This window comes from Heterodontus francisci, chromosome 15 (genome assembly GCF_036365525.1).
Source record: "Heterodontus francisci isolate sHetFra1 chromosome 15, sHetFra1.hap1, whole genome shotgun sequence".
Lineage (NCBI taxonomy): Eukaryota > Metazoa > Chordata > Chondrichthyes > Heterodontiformes > Heterodontidae > Heterodontus > Heterodontus francisci.
The window spans coordinates 52,267,254-52,288,502 of record NC_090385.1 but is presented as its reverse complement, the minus strand read 5'-3'; the positions used below and the strand labels follow the sequence as shown (position 1 = coordinate 52,288,502).

The following is a 21,249-nucleotide window of genomic DNA, read 5'->3' as shown; positions in this document are numbered from 1 at the left end:
TGTCACTTGCTGAAGCAGACTATTGCCATCCTTTCCTGACTGTCACAGGCTGAAGCAGACTATTGCCATCCTTCCCTGACCACTGTCACAGGCTGAAGCAGACTATTGCCATCCTTCCCTGACCACTGTCACAGGCTGAAGCAGACTATTGCCATCCTTCCCTGACCACTGTCACTTGCTGAAGCAGACTATTACCATCCTTCCCTGACCACTGTCACAGACTGAAGCAGACTATTGCCATCCCTTTCCTGACCACTGTCACTTGCTGAAGCAGACTATTGCCATCCTTTCCTGACCACTGTCACAGACTGAAGCAGACTATTGCCATCCTTTCCTGACCACTGTCACAGGCTGAACCAGACTATTGCCATCCTTTCCTGACCACTGTCACAGGCTGAAGCAGACTATTGCCATCCATTTCCTGACCACTGTCACAGGCTGAAGCAGACTATTGCCATCCTTTCCTGACCACTGTCACAGGCTGAAGCAGACTATTGCCATCCATTTCCTGACCACTGTCACAGGCTGAAGCAGACTATTACCATCCTTCCCTGACCACTGTCACAGGCTGAAGCAGACTATTGCCATCCCTTTCCTGACCACTGTCACTTGCTGAAGCAGACTATTGCCATCCTTTCCTGACCACTGTCACAGACTGAAGCAGACTATTGCCATCCTTTCCTGACCACTGTCACAGACTGAAGCAGACTATTGCCATCCTTTCCTGACCACTGTCACAGGCTGAAGCAGACTATTGCCATCCTTTCCTGATCACTGTCACAGACTGAAGCAGACTATTGCCATCCTTTCCTGATCACTGTCACAGGCTGAACCAGACTATTGCCATCCTTTCCTGACCACTGTCACAGGCTGAAGCAGACTATTGCCATCCATTTCCTGACCACTGTCACAGGCTGAAGCAGACTATTGCCATCCTTTCCTGATCACTGTCACAGGCTGAACCAGACTATTGCCATCCTTTCCTGACTACTGTCACAGGCTGAACCAGACTATTGCCATCCTTTCCTGATCACTGTCACAGACTGAAGCAGACTATTGCCATCCTTTCCTGATCACTGTCACAGGCTGAACCAGACTATTGCCATCCTTTCCTGATCACTGTCACAGGCTGAACCAGACTATTGCCATCCTTTCCTGACCACTGTCACAGGCTGAAGCAGACTATTGCCATCCATTTCCTGACCACTGTCACAGGCTGAAGCAGACTATTGCCATCCTTTCCTGATCACTGTCACAGGCTGAACCAGACTATTGCCATCCTTTCCTGACCACTGTCACAGGCTGAACCAGACTATTGCCATCCTTTCCTGATCACTGTCACAGACTGAAGCAGACTATTGCCATCCTTTCCTGATCACTGTCACAGGCTGAACCAGACTATTGCCATCCTTTCCTGACCACTGTCACAGGCTGAAGCAGACTATTGCCATCCTTTCCTGATCACTGTCACAGGCTGAACCAGACTATTGCCATCCTTTCCTGATCACTGTCACAGGCTGAACCAGACTATTGCCATCCATTTCCTGACCACTGTCACTTGCTGAAGCAGACTATTGCCATCCTTTCCTGATCACTGTCACCGGCTGAACCAGACTATTGCCATCCTTTCCTGACCACTGTCACAGGCTGAAGCAGACTATTGCCATCCTTTCCTGATCACTGTCACAGACTGAAGCAGACTATTGCCATCCTTTCCTGATCACTGTCACAGGCTGAACCAGACTGTTGCCATCTTTTCCTGATCACCGTCACAGACTGAAGCAGACTATTGCCATCCTTTCCTGATCACTGTCACAGGCTGAAGCAGACTATTGCCATCCTTTCCTGACCACTGTCAGGCTGAAGCAGGCTATTGCCATCCTTTCATGATCACTGTCACAGGCTGAAGCAGACTATTGCCATCCTTTCCTGAACACTGTCATAGGCTGAAACAGGCTATTGCCATCCCTTCCCTGACTACTGTCACAGGCTGAAGCAGACTATTGCCATCCCTTTCCTGACCACTGTCACAGGCTGAAACAGACTATTGCCATCCTTCCCTGACCACTGTCACAGGCTGAAGCAGACTATTGCCATCCTTCCCTGACCACTGTCACAGGCTGAAGCAGGCTATTGCCATCCTTCCCTGACCACTGTCACAGGCTGAAGCAGACTATTGCCATCCTTCCCTGACCACTGTCACAGGCTGAAGCAGACTATTGCCATCCTTCCCTGACCACTGTCACAGGCTGAAGCAGACTATTGCCATCCTTCCCTGACCGCTGTCACAGGCTGAAGCAGACTATTGCCATCCTTCCCTGACCGCTGTCACAGGCTGAAGCAGACTATTGCCATCCTTTCCTGACCACTGTCACAGGCTGAAGCAGACTCTTGCCATCCCTTTCCTGACCACGGTCACTTGCTGAAGCAGACTATTGCCATCCTTTTCCTGTCCAATGTCACAGGCTGAAGCAAACTATTGCCATCCCTTTCGTAACCACTGTCTCAGGCTGAAGCAGACTATTTCCATCCTTTCCTGACCACTGTCACAGGCTGAAGCAGTATATTTCCATCCTTTCCTGACCACTGTCTCAGGCTGAAGCAGACTATTACCATCCTTGTCCTGTCCACTGTCACAGGCTGAAGCAAACTATTGCCATCCCTTTCGTAACCACTGTCTCAGGCTGAAGCAGACTATTACCATCCTTCCCTGACCACTGTCACAGGCTGAAGCAGACTATTGCCATCCTTCCCTGACCACTGTCACAGGCTGAAGCAGACTATTACCATCCTTCCCTGATCACTGTCACAGGCTGAAGCAGACTATTGCCATCCTTTCCTGACCGCTGTCACAGGCTGAAACAGACTATTGCCATCCTTCCCTGATCACTGTCACTTGCTGAAGCAGACTATTGCCATCCTTTCCTGACTGTCACAGGCTGAAGCAGACTATTGCCATCCCTTTCCTGATCACTGTCACAGGCTGAAGCAGACTATTGCCATCCTTTCCTGATCACTGTCACAGGCTGAAGCAGACTATTGCCATCCTTTCCTGAACACTGTCATAGGCTGAAACGGACTATTGCCATCCCTTCCCTGACCACTGTCAGGCTGAAGCAGGCTATTGCCATCCTTTCATGATCACTGTCACAGGCTGAAACAGACTATTGCCATCCCTTTCCTGACCACTGTCACAGGCTGAAACAGACTATTGCCATCCTTCCCTGACCACTGTCACAGGCTGAAGCAGGCTATTGCCATCCTTCCCTGACCACTGTCACAGGCTGAAGCAGACTATTGCCATCCTTCCCTGACCACTGTCACAGGCTGAAGCAGACTATTGCCATCCTTCCCTGACCACTGTCACAGGCTGAAGCAGACTATTGCCATCCTTCCCTGACTGCTGTCACAGGCTGAAGCAGACTATTGCCATCCTTCCCTGACCGCTGTCACAGACTGAAGCAGACTATTGCCACCCTTCCCTGACCACTGTCACAGGCTGAAACAGACTATTGCCATCCTTCCCTGACCACTGTCACAGGCTGAAGCAGACTATTGCCATCCTTCCCTGACCACTGTCACAGGCTGAAGCAGACTCTTGCCTTCCCTTTCCTGTCCACTGTCACTTGCTGAAGCAGACTATTGCCATCCCTTTCCTGACCACTGTCACTTGCTGAAGCAGACTATTGCCATCCTTTTCCTGTCCAATTTCACAGGCTGAAGCAGACTATTTCCATCCTTTCCTGACCACTGTCACAGGCTGAAGCAGAGTATTTCCATCCTTCCCTGACCAGTCACAGGCTGAAGCAGACTATTACCATCCTTGTCCTGTCCACTGTCACAGGCTGAAGCAAACTATTGCCATCCCTTTCGTAACCACTGTCTCAGGCTGAAGCAGACTATTGCCATCCTTCCCTGACCAGTCACAGGCTGAAGCAGACTATTACCATCCTTGTCCTGTCCACTGTCACAGGCTGAAGCAAACTATTGCCATCCCTTTCGTAACCACTGTCTCAGGCTGAAGCAGACTATTACCATCCTTACCTGACCACTGTCACAGGCTGAAGCAGACTATTGCCATCCTTCCCTGACCACTGTCACAGGCTGAAGCAGACTATTACCATCCTTCCCTGATCACTGTCACAGGCTGAAGCAGACTATTGCCATCCTTTCCTGACCGCTGTCACAGGCTGAAACAGACTATTGCCATCCTTCCCTGATCACTGTCACTTGCTGAAGCAGACTATTGCCATCCTTTCCTGACTGTCACAGGCTGAAGCAGACTATTGCCATCCTTCCCTGACCACTGTCACAGGCTGAAGCAGACTATTGCCATCCCTTTCCTGACCACTGTCACTTGCTGAAGCAGACTATTGCCATCCTTCCCTGACCACTGTCACAGGCTGAAGCAGACTATTACCATCCTTCCCTGACCACTGTCACAGGCTGAAGCAGACTATTGCCATCCTTCCCTGACCACTGTCACTTGCTGAAGCAGTCTATTACCATCCTTCCCTGACCACTGTCACAGACTGAAGCAGACTGTTACCATCCTTCCCTGACCACTGTCAGACTGAAGCAGACTATTGCCATCCCTTTCCTGACCACTGTCACTTGCTGAAGCAGACTATTGCCATCCTTTCCTGACCACTGTCACAGGCTGAAGCAGACTATTACCATCCTTCCCTGACCACTGTCACAGGCTGAAGCAGACTATTGCCATCCTTTCCTGACCACTGCCACAGGCTGAAGCAGACTATTGCCATCCTTTTCCTGTCCACTGTCACAGGCTGAAGCAGACTATTTCCATCCCTTTCGTAACCACTGTCTCAGGCTGAAGCAGACTATTGCCATCCTTTCCTGACCACTGCCACAGGCTGAAGCAGACTATTGCCATCCTTTCCTGATCACTGTCACAGGCTGAAGCAAACTATTGCCATCCCTTTCGTAACCACTGTCTCAGGCTGAAGCAGACTATTGCCATCCTTTCCTGACCGCTGCCACAGGCTGAAGCAGACTATTGCCATCCTTTCCTGACCACTGCCACAGGCTGAAGCAGACTATTGCCATCCTTTCCTGACCACTGTCACTTGCTGAAGCAGACTATTGCCATCCTTTTCCTGTCCACTGTCACAGGCTGAAGCAAACTATTGCCATCCCTTTCGTAACCACTGTCTCAGGCTGAAGCAGACTATTGCCATCCTTTCCTGTCCACTGTCACAGGCTGAAGCAGACTGTTGCCATCTTTCACTGACCACTGTCACAGACTGAAGCAGACTATTGCCATACTTTTCCTGTCCACTGTCACAGGCTGAAGCAAACTGTTGCCATCCTTCACTGACCACTGTCATAGACTGAAGCAGACTATTGCCATACTTTCCTGACCACTATCACAGGCTGAAGCAGACTATTGCCATCCTTTCCTGACCGCTGTCACAGGCTGAAACAGACTATTGCCATCCTTCCCTGACCACTGTCACAGGCTGAAGCAGACTATTGCCTTCCCTTTCCTGACCACTGTCATTTGCTGAAGCAGACTATTGCCATCCTTTCCTGACCACTGTCACAGGCTGAAGCAGACTATTGCCATCCCTTTCCTGACCACTGTCACAGGCTGAACCAGACTATTGCCATCCTTTCCTGACCAGTCAGGCTGAAGTAGACTATTTCCATTCTTTCCTGACCAGTCACAGGCTGAAGCAGACTATTGCCATCCTTCCCTGACCAGTCACAGGCTGAAGCAGACTATTGCCATCCTTCCCTGACCAGTCACAGGCTGAAGCAGACTATTGCCATCCTTCCCTGACCAGTCACAGGCTGAAGCAAACTATTGCCATTCTTCCCTGACCACTGTCACAGGCTGAAGCAGACTATTGCCATTCTTCCCTGACCACTGTCACAGGCTGAAGCAGACTATTGCCATCCTTATTGTTCTGCTCCACCAACTTGAGTTTCAGACCTTAGATTCTTTCCATCACTAAGCTTACCTATTTCCATTTTGCAACTTTCATTGCCTCTGCCCTTGTATCTGATTGGGAGATATGTTGTGATGAATACTAAGCAATTTGCTCCTTAGTATAAATATTTTTTTGCTTTCAATAGAGGAAATTATTCATAATTTTGTAGTACTTATTGAGATGATGAATATGTAAAGATTGAAAATTGCTTTCCTTCTCCTCTACCCACAAAAGAGTATTGACCAATCAGACTTTTAATAAACATTAGTAACTTACATGTGGAGGATCACAAATTTTAGTCTCTGCCCAGCAGTTCAATGCCACTTCACTGTTGGTCTGCCACGAAATAATTCTTGCCAACTAACTGACAAGTAATTATTAATTAAGGGTCATATAAATTACTGTTTCTTCACTGTCTGGTTGTGCAAATTGATCAGAAATGACATATTTTGTTCTCTGTCTTTATGTGCATATATAGCGCAAACCTGAGACCTCTCAGTTGTAACTGAACAAAGTAACATGGAGAAGTATGAGAAAGTCATGACAATAGGAAGGGGTGCAAGTGCAGACGTCCACTTAATGAATAACTTAGAAACAAAAAAGTTGTATGCTGTCAAAAGAATAAAGATTGATTCCTCACTCAAGACTAGAACCAAAGAAGCTGTTATGCAGGAAGCAACTATTTTGACCGGACTCAAGCACCCTCACATTGTCACTTGTCATGAGTACTTCATTGAACAAGAAGAGTATGTATTTATTGTACAAGATTATTGCGATGGTGGCACCTTGGATGACTTAATCCAGTCTAAAAAAGAGAAGGGGTCCTTTGCTGAGGATGATATTATGCGGTGGTTTGTTCAGTTAGTTATGGCCATTCAGTACATTCACTCCCTGAGGATACTTCATCGAGATATTAAAACATCCAATGTCTTTCTTACAAAGAAAGGCACAGTTAAACTTGGGGATTTTGGAATTTCGAAGGTAATGGCACACACTTTGGATATGGCAAATACCTGTGTTGGCACACCATGCTATTTGAGCCCTGAACTCTGTCAAGATATCCCCTACAGCTCCAAGTCTGATATCTGGGCAATTGGTTGCCTTTTATTTGAACTTTGTGCTTTGGAACCTGCCTTTCATGCAAGGAACCTCTTAAGCTTATTTTATAAAATTGTAAAGGGAGAATATGCCTGTGTACCCAAGAGCTACTCTGAAAACCTGCATGATTTGATCAAAAACATTCTCAACAAATGCCCTGAAGAAAGGCCTAGTGCCAGCACTATCCTCAAAATACCTTATGTCCAAGAACACCTCAAGCTCTTCATTAGAGATCAGGAATTGCAGCTTACAAAATATCATTCTGTGAAGCATCTGCACTTGGCAAAGGAGAGTGATGAGATTACTGGTGACCTCCATGAGCCTCTGGATCTCTGTGAAGAGGAGTTGTGTGCTAGGAACATCAAAGCAGTCTCAGCTTCACATTGCCTTGCTGATAAAAATGTAGAGGAGATGATTTCAGAGGTGTGCGAAAATATGGGGCCCAGTGATGAAGAAGATAAATGCAATTACTCTGACGACTTTGATCAGGATAGTTTGTCCTCAGTAGAGGAGCATGCAGAGGATGAAATATCATTACCACCTTCAAGTGTTGAAACCTCTGAAGAGACAGAAGGTAGCTTAGTATTTAGAATTAATTTTAATACTTTTTGTTTAATCCCCAATGTAACTTTACTTCCAGTGTTGTCGCTAGGTATTTTTAGCATATTGTTACCAGTATGCCAAAGCAAATATTACCAGTACTTTTTAATATTGATCCAATATATTTCTTGGTAATATTCTTAATTCACCATCTCTGATCATTTTCACCACACCAATCATTAGTGAGAAATCTGTATCTCACCAATACTTCGCCATTGTGTTATAAAAACAAATCACATCTATGTAACACTTGCTCAGTTAGAAATAATTAAATATTGTCTCTGACACAACCGAAGTTTGGAAGGATAAACTCTTAAAAACACTGTTGTATAATTTCATATTATGTCCACACTTAATTTGAACATTTCACACCATCATGCTTGACTGAAATCCTAGTGACAATGCTACTGAAATCGTCTGCATTGTAATACCTAATGTCTTGTTAAAAATCAAGAATCTACACTTCTGTAATTTTATTTACAGTCTCTTGGTGTTCTGGCTAATATTGATCCCTTAACCAACAGCATCAAATAAATATATAAATTGTTGGTTCACCTCATTACTATTTGTGGGATCTTGTTAAGTGAAATATGGCTGCTGCTTTTATCCACATGACAGCAACTGGACAATTCTTATGTGAAGAGCTTTGGGACATTTATGAACAATGTGATAAGACACAAGGGGCTGAATTCTGCTATCCCCTCGACATCGGGGGTCGTGGCGGGGGGGCCCGTAAAATACTTGCGGGAGTGGCCTGCCATGACGCCTGACGCCAAGAAGGCCCCGCATCATTTTCAAGTGGCGGCGAGGCCTTGGTGCGGCCCCCCCCCCCGCCAGCTGCTTGGCAGCGGGGCTGTCAATTAAATATTAAAATTAGATAAATAAATATGCAGATGAATCTACCTGGTCCCGGTGGCCTTCCCACGCTGATATTATAGGCCGCGGCTGCAACTCGCGCGCCTTCAGAACTCCATTTGGACTTCTGAGGCAAGACACCGGTGGGGAGGGGGGAGGACTGAAATTATCAGGGCGGGACAGGGAGTGGGGGAGAGTGGGAATGACACATCTTATTGGCTGTGGGGATGGTGAGAAGGGGTTGAAGGGCAAATGTTAAGAGGTTCGGTGGGGGGGGAATGTGTGGGCTGGGAATAAAGTTCCCTTTGATGATAATGCCCCTTAAACAAACATTGGGGGGGGTGGGGGTGGGAGAAGGTCTCCAGTATTTATTGCATTTTTTATTCATAATGCTGCACAATATAACTTTAAATATTAAAATTTCTCCTAAGAGCTTGCAGCCCTTTAAAAATGGCTCCTGCACAGTGGCGCCAGATGCTGTTGCCGGGGACGCAGCGGCTGCCCCCTCTATGTCATCGGGATCGTGGGTGGCTGCTCCGCCCTCTCCATTTAAATGAGCCCCCATGTGAAATATCGCAGGGGCTCAGCGGTGGCGCTTCCGTGTGTGAAGGCCTTCAAGTTCAAAGCACGCTGCCATGATGTGCGGCGTGGTAATAACATTCAGCCCAAGTTATTTCTTTGAAGTTGTCATACTTTCCCCAAATGATAAAAATGTTGTTCTATAGCTGATGTCTCAGCATGTGGTGGGGATAATACTTGGCCTCTGAATGGTTGAACTGTTGAGGTCATGCATTGAAGGTACATTATCACATGCAGCCACTCCATGTTCAATGCATTGTACTTCCAGCATACTATGTCACCATTCTGCTTCATCAGAATTTTCTACTTTATGTTTCATTGCTACAATAATGTCACTCCCTCTCTTTGTATAAATGGTTCCACTTGGATTGAACAGCCAAACAGGTTTGCCTGAGATTCACCAATGGTGACATCAGTGGAACAATCTATTGGGAGCAGGAGGAGTAATTAATGAAAAAGAGCTTATTGAATGGTGAAGCAGGCTCAAGGGGCAGAATGGACTACTTCTGATCCTAATTCGTATGTTCGTATCCTCTGGGGAAAAAGCTCCTTCAGTGCACCATATTGCATGTATAGGCACTAATGGACAAGAACACTGGCAGGGAAGACACTATCCTACTATTCATCCATTGTTCAGGTAAATTGAAATTGAAGCAGTTTTTCCCCAACAACTTCTCAGTGTTCCCTTCACAGGTTATCATGCACTCCTTGGCTGGGGACAGCGATATGGGTACTAAAATAATCTGGTCAGCTAGTTCTATCTTTAAGCATCTGCAAACTCTATAAACAGCATTTGTGCCATGTAAATACAAACCCCTTCTGTATGTGTGCATAGAGGTACGTGAGATAGGTGCACCATTTTAAAACATATACTATTTAGTAGTTCTGTAGCCACTGACCATTAAGATGACACTGTACAGTATAATAGAAGGTGTGAGTTGTGAGTCCCAAGAGTGTATGAATGACTTGCAACTAAGTATATATTACCTGTTCTGAACTTTGTTTATGTTTATGATTGGTAGCCACTGATGAGGTGGACTTTATAGAATACCCTGATGATTTTGAGGAGGGGGAGGACGATGTTGCAGAGATAGTATGTAACGCTCGCTCTGCCATGGAACTTGAGGCGAATAATGAGGCATTTCGAGAGGAAAGAGACAGTCAAGAAGAAGCTGCTGTCAACCTGTCCACTACCATTAAGACTCTGCGAGAGAGGTGTATAGGTAGGAAGGCATATGAAACATTCAAATATTCTGCAATGGAAGAGACAATGCATGGATTCTGGCTTATTGTCCTCCTATCTACCAATTAGTACATGGGCTGTTATATCATTACTTTATAAGACTGCATTAGAATGTTGAGAGTTAAAAGATACACATTTATGTAATGGGAATTCCAGAGTAACTTCTGATTTTTTTCTCTCCTGGGTTAAGTTGATTGAGAAACAGAACAAATACTTTATAGCAACATTCAGTCAATATTAATCTTCAAAGTTTGTGAGCTTATTTAAAGTCACCCTAATTATTTTCTCCTTTGAGACTCCTTGTGATATACTAACCAGCTGAGAGGACAGACTGGAGACCTACCTTACCATACTCCCGTTGGTCCTAAAAGTTGTAAATGAGCAACAGGAGGCGCCTGACCCTCCAATTCACCTTCTCTCCCTGGCCTATACTTGGTCCTTCTTGTGATTGCACAATTGAGTTGGGGACCTGCAGTTTGAGTAGTCATGTTTGAAAAGATGGATCTTATTATGTCATGATGTGGCACTTTAATGGTCCAACTCACTATGCAATCAAATCAATTTAAGACTATTTATTTCCTCAGCATTATGTGGTACTGAACTATACAAACCAGAAGGTCGTAGATTCTGTGCTCGGCCTGAACTGAGTTGGCTGATCTCAGTTGAGCCAGCAGTTAAGGCTACAATTACCCACTGCCGCTAGGGATTTCCACTCCTAATTGCTACTCTGTGAATCCCGCTGCTAAATATGAGTATATGAAAATTGGGTGAGGACAGGATGTATTCCACAGTTGAATAGCCTGACTAGACTTATGCACGTAAGATGGACACTTGGGTGAAGTAGCGTTATCAGCTGTGCATATGTAATCCCACAAAAGCCGGGATAAGAAGGTAGAAAATTAAAAAAAATGTTTAATCTATTTAGAACTTGAGATCATTGACTTCTTGTGTTTTAGTGTGATTATTCTTTTGGAATGGGAGGATTATCTAAAGTGCAATAGAAGTCTGCTAAATATGTTTAAATTAGCAGCACTGTCTACTGCCCTGAATTGTACACCATTTTGCTTTATAGGTTCTGAGAGTTGTATTGGGACAAATCTACATACTTTATGTAATTGTGTCCAAGGTACTCAAAACTATTTGTGAAAGGCTACAAAACTTCCTGAACTATATTTTGGGTACAGAGTATTCTTGTGAAAGTTGTGCTAATTACACTGCACTTTTATATAGGAGAGCAGAAAGTTATTTGATTGTGGGAGGTATATTTCCAGGAATACTTCATACTTTCACATGGAAAGGAGATTTTAATCTAATTAATATATTTAAAAGACATACAGTTATCTAGCACCTTTCACTAACAAAATGCTTCAAAGTAATTTATAAGAAAGAACAATGGATGCTAAGCAAATGGGGGAGAAGTTAGGGGAGGTGACTGTGAAAGTAGGCCAAGGAGATCCATTTTGCAGATTGGGTAAGCAATAACAAGATGAAAAGATTTAGGCAATTCCAAAATGCTGCTGTATGGGTGCTGAAGACTCTGTCACTAATGATTAAATGGGCAGAAAAAGGAGGTTGGGGCAGAGAATGCACAATAGATCGGATTTAGACGAATGAGAATGCTTGCTTGCATGTAGGGTTAGAGAAGATTTGACAGACCGCACAGGTAGACTTTTTCTGCTACTGTTGAGTAATAATTCTCTTGTTTGAGGAGTCTGCTTTAAGTAAACCTTGAACGGGTGAACAATATCAACTTCTAGTGTTTTGCCTCAAAATTATATTCACTCAAAAAACTTGCACTTGGGCACTGTGTTATAGAGGATCTGCTATCAGGATCTTTGATTAGATTTTCGTTTAATGATGGTTTTTGATCAGTCAAAACTATTGTACTTATGTACTTGTAAAAATTATTGGTCAAAAGGTTCACCCTCTTATCCTGTATTGAGAATGTTTTGTTTGGCTGGTTACATAAGTTAATTGGAATTTATGTGTAAAAATCTGTGGCTCATTTTTCCAAAAATACAGCTAATGTTATCTCTTGCTTTCTCCCAATGCTATATAAATACCACCTGATGCAGAAATCTGAGCCCACAAAACACATTCTGCCTTGTGTGAACTTTGAAATAGATCTAGAATTTTATTGAGGGAAAATGTGCAGGGACAGAGCCAAGAACACAAGAACACAAAAAATAGGAGCAGAAGTAGACCATATGGCCCATCAAGCCTGCTCATAGAGTCATACAGTTATGCAGCACAGAAACAGGCCCTTTGGCCCATTGTGTCTGTGCCAGCCATCAAGCACCTATCTATTCTAATCCCATTTTCCAGCACTTGGCCTGTAGCCTTGTATGCTATGGCGTTTCAAGTGCTCATCTAAATACTTCTTAAATGTTGTGAGGGTTCCTGCCTCTACCACCTCTTCAGGTAGTCTGTTCCAGATTCCAGCCACCCTCTGGGTGAAATTTGTTTCCCTCAAATCCCTTCTAAACCTCTCGCCCCTTACCTTAAATCTATGCCCCCTGGTTATTGACCCCTTCACTAAGGGAAAAGGTTTCTTCATATCTAACCTATCGATGCCCCTCATAATTTTGTATACCTCAATCATGTCCCCCCTCAACCTTCTCTGCTCTAAGGAAACCAACCCTAGCCTATCCAGTCACTCTTCATAGCTGAAATACTCCAGCCCAGGCAACATCCTGGTGAATCTCCTCTGCAGCCTCTTTAGTTTAGTTTAGTTTAGTGATACAGCACTGAAACAGGCCCTTCAGCCCACCAAGTCTGTGCCGACCATCAACCACCCATTTATACTAATCCTACACTAATTCCATACTCCTACCACACCCCCACCTGTCCCTATATTTCCCTACCACCTACCTATACTAGGGGCAATTTATAATGGCCAATTTACCTATCAACCAGCAAGTCTTTGGCATGTGGGAGGAAACCGGAGCACCCGGAGGAAACCCACGCGGACACAGGGAGAACTTGCAAACTCCACACAGGCAGTACTCAGAATTGAACCCGGGTCGCTGGAGCTGTGAGGCTGCGGTGCTAACCACTGCGCCACTGTGCCGCCCACAATTTGCTCTCTAATGCAATCACATCCTTCCTATAGTGTGGTGCCCAGAACAGTACACAGTACTCCAGCTGTGGCTTAACTAGCGTTTTATACAGCTCCATCATAACCTCCCTGCTCTTATATTCTATGCCTCGTCTAATAAAGGCAAGTATCCCATATGCCTTCCTAACCACCCTATCTACCTGTGCTGCTGCCTTCTGTGATCTGTGGACATACACCAAGGTCCATCTGTACTTCCTAGGGTCCTACCATCCATTGTATATTCCCTTGCCTTGTTCGTCCTCCCAAATGCATCATCTCACACTTCTCAGGGTTATATTCCATTTGCCACTGCTCCGCCCACCTTAATAGCCCATCTATATTGTCCTGTAATCTAAGGCTTTCCTCCTCACTATTTACGGCACCACCAATTTTCATGTCATCTGCGAACTTACTGATCATACTTCCTATATTCACGTCTAAATGTACACTACAAACTGCAAGGGTCCCTGCGGTACACCACTGGTCACAGGCTTCCACTCGCAAAAACAACCCTTGACCATCACCCTCTGCCTCCTGCCACTAAGCCAATTTTGGATCCAATTTGCCAAATTGCCCTGGATCCCATGGGCTCTTCTTAACCAATCTCCCATGCGGGATCTTATCAAAAGCCTTACTGAAGTCCATGAAGACTACACCAACTGCTTTACCCTCATCTACACATTTAGTCACCTCCTCGAAAAATTCAATCAAGTTTGTTAGACATGATCTCCCCCTGACAAAGCCATGCTGACTATCCCTGATTAATCCCTGCCTCTCCAAGTGGAGATTAATCCTGTTCCTCAGAATTTTTTCCAAAATCTGTGTGGAGGCGGACAAAGGCCCTGAAGTAGCTGTTAAGTGGCCACTTAAGGGCCTTGATTGGCCTGGGGCGGACGGGCCATTTTACGCCCCCGCCGCCCTACGTAAAGTGGCGGTGGAGGCGGGAGCGGGTCGGGAAGGCCTCTCGGAGCCTCCCGCTCCATTTTACGCCAACTCCCACCAGTCCCGCCCCCCACCACCATCCACTCGTTGGGATGGTGTAATATTTAGCCCAAAGTCTTTGTTGGTACTTTTCCAGGCCTTCTCTCCACTAACAGATTCTGACTGATGCTTCAGGGAAGATGCTACTGAAGCGTCCTTGCAACTATGTTGTGCTTGCTGCAGTCATGCAAATGATCCTATCCCCAGACCTCATGATGATGTCCACATCTTTGGTCATGGGCAGTAGGGGCTTTAGCCGCCACACTTGCATTGGTGAAGTGGGCTTCAGTTATTTTAGGACTAATACATTTAATGTTGAAGTTAGAATATTTGAGATTGTTCTCAAATTGATATTTGATCCAATTGCATTTATCTTTTTCCAGCAATTAGCCCAGTTTGAAACTGAATTATTGACATCTTTCTGTGTTTACAGATGACATTGGTCAGACCCTTTTCCATGAAGTTGCTTCTCAATTTCTCAAAGGTTTGACCCCCGAAGATCTCCAACCTCTGTTTGAGCATCGGTTGGGATCAGATCACTTGGAGACTTGCTACATTATATTCAACATGGATCAAGAAAATGCTTGACTCAGTGTGCAACTGCAAAGCATGAACTGAATCGTAGCTGTTTTTTGTGTTCAAAAGACAACAGTACTACTTGAATTGATTTCTGCAAGTACAACTGATTGATGAGCACTCCACTGTACATATTGTTTTTAAGTCTCTGGTGATCTGCCACACTCTTTTGCCCCTATGCAGAAGAAAGTAGCACTACAACTATCTGTTGAGCAGGGATGTTATGGGCTTTCCCATTATTTTGCAGTTAGTTGGTTGCCATCTGGCTGATGTGTTCTGTCATGTTCTAAATTGAAGGAAAACACTATATTTTGTATTTTCGCCAGTTCTTCTCTTGATGGCTCCCATTATTTCTCCAAAATTTCATTTGGTATGATTTTCCTTCACTTTTGTATGCATATTTCCCCTAAATGTTGATAGATGACTTGTGCCATAACTTTTGCATATAGCACTATGAAGCTGGCATGTTAGGAATTTTACAGATGCTTCACCAATTTCATTTTTCCTTCGCACTGTGAGAAAGCTACACACCGGTGGTTCAGTTTTGACTGCAAGCTTACCCTGCAGACAGTTCAGGGCTATGGGGACATGATACTGGGCTCATTTGTAAAACAACGAGATATTGCAATGAAGAGAAGTTAGAATTAGTGCTCTGGAAGGATGAGATCAAATAGACTGAACGTTTTCTTCATTCTAATCTATTTTGTGAAGGAAAGTGTAGATGGGATATTTTTTCATGTATTCCTTATTTTTGTAGCAAAAAATATACTTTTACCAGATATTTCTATAACCATTTTTTACGAGCATGGAGACACTTTAGTAGGATCCCTTCCCTGCTTGGCTGTTCATATTTCCTAAGAATTCCATTTTGGAAGAGCCTGATGGCAGCTTTGGAGCCACCCAATTCAATGAAATTGTGATACTGTCTGGGAAACTTATATTCCCAGCTTGTATTGTTGTTTCTTATGGTTGGAGGAGGGGCAAGGGTGTGGTTTGGAGTGGCTTACTGGCCAGTTCAAAGTTCCACCCCATAATTGATATCGCTGGAGCAGCCAAGTGGGCTTGAAGTTCTCATTGTCGGCTTTTAAAAAAGTCAGATAAATATATAGTAAGAGTAACTTAAAAGTCATACAGTACTTTAAATAAAAAGATGAAATATTTTGAACAGAAAATACTGCCCTGCCCCCTCCCTGCTCTTCTCCCATCATTGTATAGTGGTGCATTGCATTGACACATTATCCTTGATCTCTGGAACTTGGGTGCAAATTCAACACAGACTTTTGGCACATAAATCTTCTGACACTTTATATATCCCACATTAAATTAATTTGAAACTGATATGTTTCAGTATTTTGGGATGGCTGCCACACTGAACAACTATCCCAAAATACTGAAACATATCTGTCCAAGGAATCTTAATTAAAAAATGTTCTCAGCACTGGCTGAAAAGTCTCCATATAACAGATGATGGCCCATGTAGCTGGGATTTAAGCAGTTTCAAATAGAACATTTTGAAAACTTTGCATTTCCAGTGGTAAATTTGGGTGGGTGAGGGTAAACTGATTGAACACTCCACTTTACATATTGTTTTTAAGTCTCTGGTGATCTGCCACACTCTTTTGACCCTATGCAGAAGAAAGTAGCACTACAACATCTTTATCTGTTGAGCAGGGATGTTATGGGCTTTCCCATTATTTTGCAGTTAGTTGGTTGCCATCTGGCAGATGTGTTCTGTAATGTTCTAAATTTAAGGGAAGCACTACATTTTGTATTTTCTGCAGTTTTTCTCTTGCTGGCTCCCATTATTTCTCCAAAATTTCATTTGGTATGATTTTCCTTCACTTCTGTATGTGTTGAGAATTAAGACTGTACAACATTCAGTTTCATATCTATCCCAAGATACTCCAAGTGGGAAGCATGTTAAAAAGGAAGATGTAACATTCGAAGAGAATGGCTTTAGGTTAAAAGGTGTAGTTTAATTAACTTTTTGTCTTAGTGTTAGTGGATAATGAAGTAGCTATTTAAAAAACGCATGGGGATTATTTCCTCCAGTTGCTTTGTGTAGTTTCATCATAACAAAATGATGAATGATTACCTTTGATATATTATAAATATGTTCGTTTTGAATATATAGCTACGCATATGTCCAGAATTTGCTGGAACAATAACAGCGCAGTGAAGGTGTACGTCATTATTAGCGTGTAAAACAAAAAGCAATATATGGCGAGGAAGAGATATGTTGTGAGTTGCGAATCCCCACAAATTACTGGGTGATTTGCACCGCTTTGCCAATAGCTTCGCAAATCTGGAGCTCGCCATCAACCTCCCCATTAGTGTTAAGAAAATACTGCATTGCAGTGTAAAAATGAATTAAGCTCATCACAAAAATTTAGGGCTGCTATTTAGCAGCATAACAACCCTGGCCTTCCATTTTGGAACCAGTTAGCAATGAAATGATAATTATCTTACACATGCCACATATCCAGGATGCTAGTTAAACTGATTTGTTTAACTAATTGAATCAATTTAGCAACTCAGTTTATTGTGGATTCTGGCTGGGAATAAAGTCGATGCTAAGTTCATTTCAGCTTGTCAGAATTTAGAGCTCCCTCTATCTCCCACCCTCTTGCCTGTAAAGTATGTGGGTCCACCAATTTGTAAGTAACCAATAATCACCATGCTGATTCCATAAGTAACATCATGCTTTGAATTGCTATAAACAATATAGCTTTCACTTTCAAAAGCAGGAAGCAGCTATATTCAATTCCTGAATTTCATAGTTTAAAAAAGAATAATAATCTGAACCCTGGGCTGGAGGTTTATGTGCCAGGTTAATTTTTCTGCATGTAATTCTGTGATAAACTTCAGTTAAATAATCAGAAGTCCAAGCTGCCACTTCAGATATTTAACCATTCAAATCCTTAAATTCCATTGGTTAAGGAGATAGACTATTGGTCCCACCATTCACCAAGGTCCCAGATGCCCTGCTGACCTCTCAGTGCCATTATCAACTCGCATTTCCAGCAATTTGCAGTGCAGAATTAATTGAAGCTGAAGGGTGAGAAAAACAATCCAATTCACTGTGCTCATGGCTAGATGCCCTGCTCCAGCAAATTCTGGGCTGTAGTGACTGGCAGAAATTATCTTCCCTTTCTGAAGAATATTTGAAGGCTGACTTAATGTGCAGGTTTAGTTAGTTCCTTAAATTTAATCATGAATAAAGTAATACTCCTGATGAATATCTGTAATGGTGTTTGACACTTTGTACTGTTAAATTATTTTCGAATGTTTGATTTTAGACCAAGTTGCAATATGGGAATTTTATAATTTGATAACTTTAATATACAGCCTGAGCTGGCTAGCAAAGACATTTTAAACATTCTCTTTTCATCAGACATGTAGAGATTGTATTTTGCTTTTTTACGTAAGTCTTTGATATTCTCTGGTAGTTTATAAGCTCTGTAAGTTAGATCAATCAAGCATCATGTGAGGCAGCCTCTATTCTGCTATTGAATAGAGTATAAATGCATCTATCATCTGATATAGTAAATATTATATGATAGATTTGATCAGGTTTAGAAAATGTATATATTGCAAAAGGACAAATTCAGCAGATAATAGTAATGACCATAGTAGTGATTATAAACATTTTAAAACTTGGAGAGGAGAGAAAAATATATTTTACAATTTCAAATTTTATTTCCTAGTTCCTAAAAATTGTTAGGTAGGACTGATTGAAAGGTTGTTGTGGATTGTATAATAGTATCAATTGAAAGGCTTCAGAGATTCTCCAGCCATACTTTAAAAAGAGTCAGTGGAAGAGTATATCCTTTTTTGCTGGGGGTGAGGTTGTGTAAGATGGACTTTGGCCCCCTACAGATGGGCGCTGAGGAAGAATATTATGATTCAAGCACTGTAGGACTATTTAATTACTATTTTGCTCACTAAATTAGTGCTATTCAATATGTTAGCCGCTAGCCACGTGTGACTAATTGGGAACTCAGATGTGGCTAATTGTATTTCTAATTAGTAAATAATTAATGATAATAATAATGAGTAATAGATACTGTTGTTGGGCATGTGATTTCAATGCTCATATTCACACAGCACATGCTAAATATGTTCAGATAAAAAGCAAGAGTTGGCGAATGTTTAGTGAGCATTGAGTGCTTTACTTCCTTGGTTACTGAATGATGGTAAATGTTAAGTAAATATACATGTGTGAAGTAAATTTAGCTGTATTGTGTGATTGTATGAAATGCATTTTTCTACTAAAATTAGTTCATGTAGCTAAAATGCTGTCATATTAGCTACTTGTGGCTAGTCAGCAATTTCTGTTGTAAATACTGCACTAAATAATATAGCACACTCAGTGCGCATAATATGCTACTATATTTGAATTGAAAAATGATTTATGCACTGCCATTAAGCCTTGAAATCATATTGGTGAAATAGAAATGATAAATTATTCAGTGAATATTGTCTTATTTCTTTTGGAAATGGTTTCAACAGTTTGCAACTAAAACTGTTCTACTTTAATTTGTAACACATAAGTGCCAGTATTTCTAAAAGTTAGACAATCCTTGTATACAGAAGAACCTCCATTATTTGCCATTCTGATCATTCACTGGGATTTCTGCTGGTTGAAGACTTGCACAGCTTCTTTTGTTATTTCTATTCTATCTTTTTTGGTGAATGAAACCAAAAAAAATGTTTGTATTGTATTTATTTTCATTCCTGTGCCTGGAATATTGCTGCACCAAACATGTAAGACCAAAATGTTATCCAGTAAGGTCACTGAAGGAGCTACAAACTCCCTTTGAAATTCTTCTGTTATTGGGAGAGTACCAATCCGCCGATTCCAGTCCTCTCCCTGGCAACTGTCTGAGGCTGGACCAGACCATTTGTAACCTCAGTGTCATAATTAACCCCGAGATGAGCTTTCAACAACATATCCCCTGTCACTAAGACTGCCTATTTCCACTTCAAACATCACCTGTCTCTGCCCCTGCCCCCGTCTCAGCTCTTCTGCTACTGAAACCCTCATCCATGCCTTTGTTACTTCTGGACTTGAATATTCTAATGCACTGCTGGTCAGCCTCTGACATTCTACCCTCCGTGAACTTGAGGTTATCCAAAATTCTGCTGCCCTTGACATAACTCAAACCAAACACCCATCGCCCCTGTGCTCATTGACTTACACTGGCTCGTGGTTAAACAACACCTTGCTTTTAAAATTCTCATCCTTGTTTTCAAGTTCTTCCATGGTCTGGCACCTCCCTAATTCTGTAATCTCCCCCAGCCCTACAACCTCTGAGATATCTCTGTTCCTCCAATTCTGGCCATTTGAACATCCCTGATTTTAATTGCTTCACCATTGGTAGCTATGCCTTCAGCTGCCTAGGCCCTAAGCTCTGGAATTCCCCCCCTAAACCTCTCTGCCTCTCTACTTCACTTTCCTCCTTTAAAACACTCCTCAAAAGCTACCTTTTTGAACAAACCTTTGGTCATCTGACCTAATACTGCCTTAATCTCTTGGAGTCATATTCTGTTTTATAATGCTCCTGTGGAGCACTTTGGGATGTTTTGTGTTAAAGGTTAAAGATATATAAATTGTCATTACTGAGACAAGTTGTTTCCTGCCCTCAGGCACTCTCCCTTTACTTCCTACAATCATCAGGCAATCTCCCTTTACTTCCTACAATCATGGCTTAAATGCAACCTTATTTGCCAGTGCTTAAGCCAGACCTGAATTTTTACCTCATGAATTTTAGTATTCTTTATCTATTTCAACAGCACAAGGCCCCATTAGTTTTATTGATTGAAACTTTCTGCCAATCACTGTAGACGGCTAGAACTCATTCCCCCAATATGCTTTAACAGTCCAAAACTAGAACTAACTTCTCATTTTAACCCTGGGCTATTGAAGTAGGAATTAGACTTTGTGCAAAATTATGACTGACTATTTGAAAGAAAGAGAAAGACTTGCATTTATATAGCTTCTTTCATGACCTCAGGATGTCCCAAAACACCTTACAGCCAATGAAGTACTTCTGATGTGCAGTCATGTCGGAAATGTGGCAGCCAATTTGCACACAGCAAGGCCCCTCAATCAACAATGTGACAATGGTGAACAATTTTTTTTTTAGTAACTTTGATTGAGGGATAAATATTGAACAGGACACCAGGGAGAAGCCCTCTGCTTTACTTCAAAATAGTGCCACAGGATCATTTGAGAGGGGCAGGTGTTACCAGCTCATTTG

The 21,249-nt window shown here is 42.9% G+C and overlaps 1 protein-coding gene across 1 annotated transcript in view; it reads left to right on the top strand.

Moving 5' to 3' along the window:
* nek12 (NIMA-related kinase 12) overlaps positions 1–19,430 on the top strand; it is a 38,981-nt gene extending 19,551 nt beyond the window's left edge. The window contains exons 2-4 of the mRNA XM_068047534.1: positions 6,436–7,629; positions 10,112–10,312; positions 14,844–19,430. Coding sequence (XP_067903635.1) covers positions 6,477–7,629; positions 10,112–10,312; positions 14,844–14,998 — 1,509 coding nt within the window. The 5' untranslated portion in view covers positions 6,436–6,476 and the 3' untranslated portion in view covers positions 14,999–19,430. The remainder of the gene's footprint in view (positions 1–6,435; positions 7,630–10,111; positions 10,313–14,843) is intronic.
* The last annotated feature ends 1,819 nt before the right edge of the window (positions 19,431–21,249 follow it).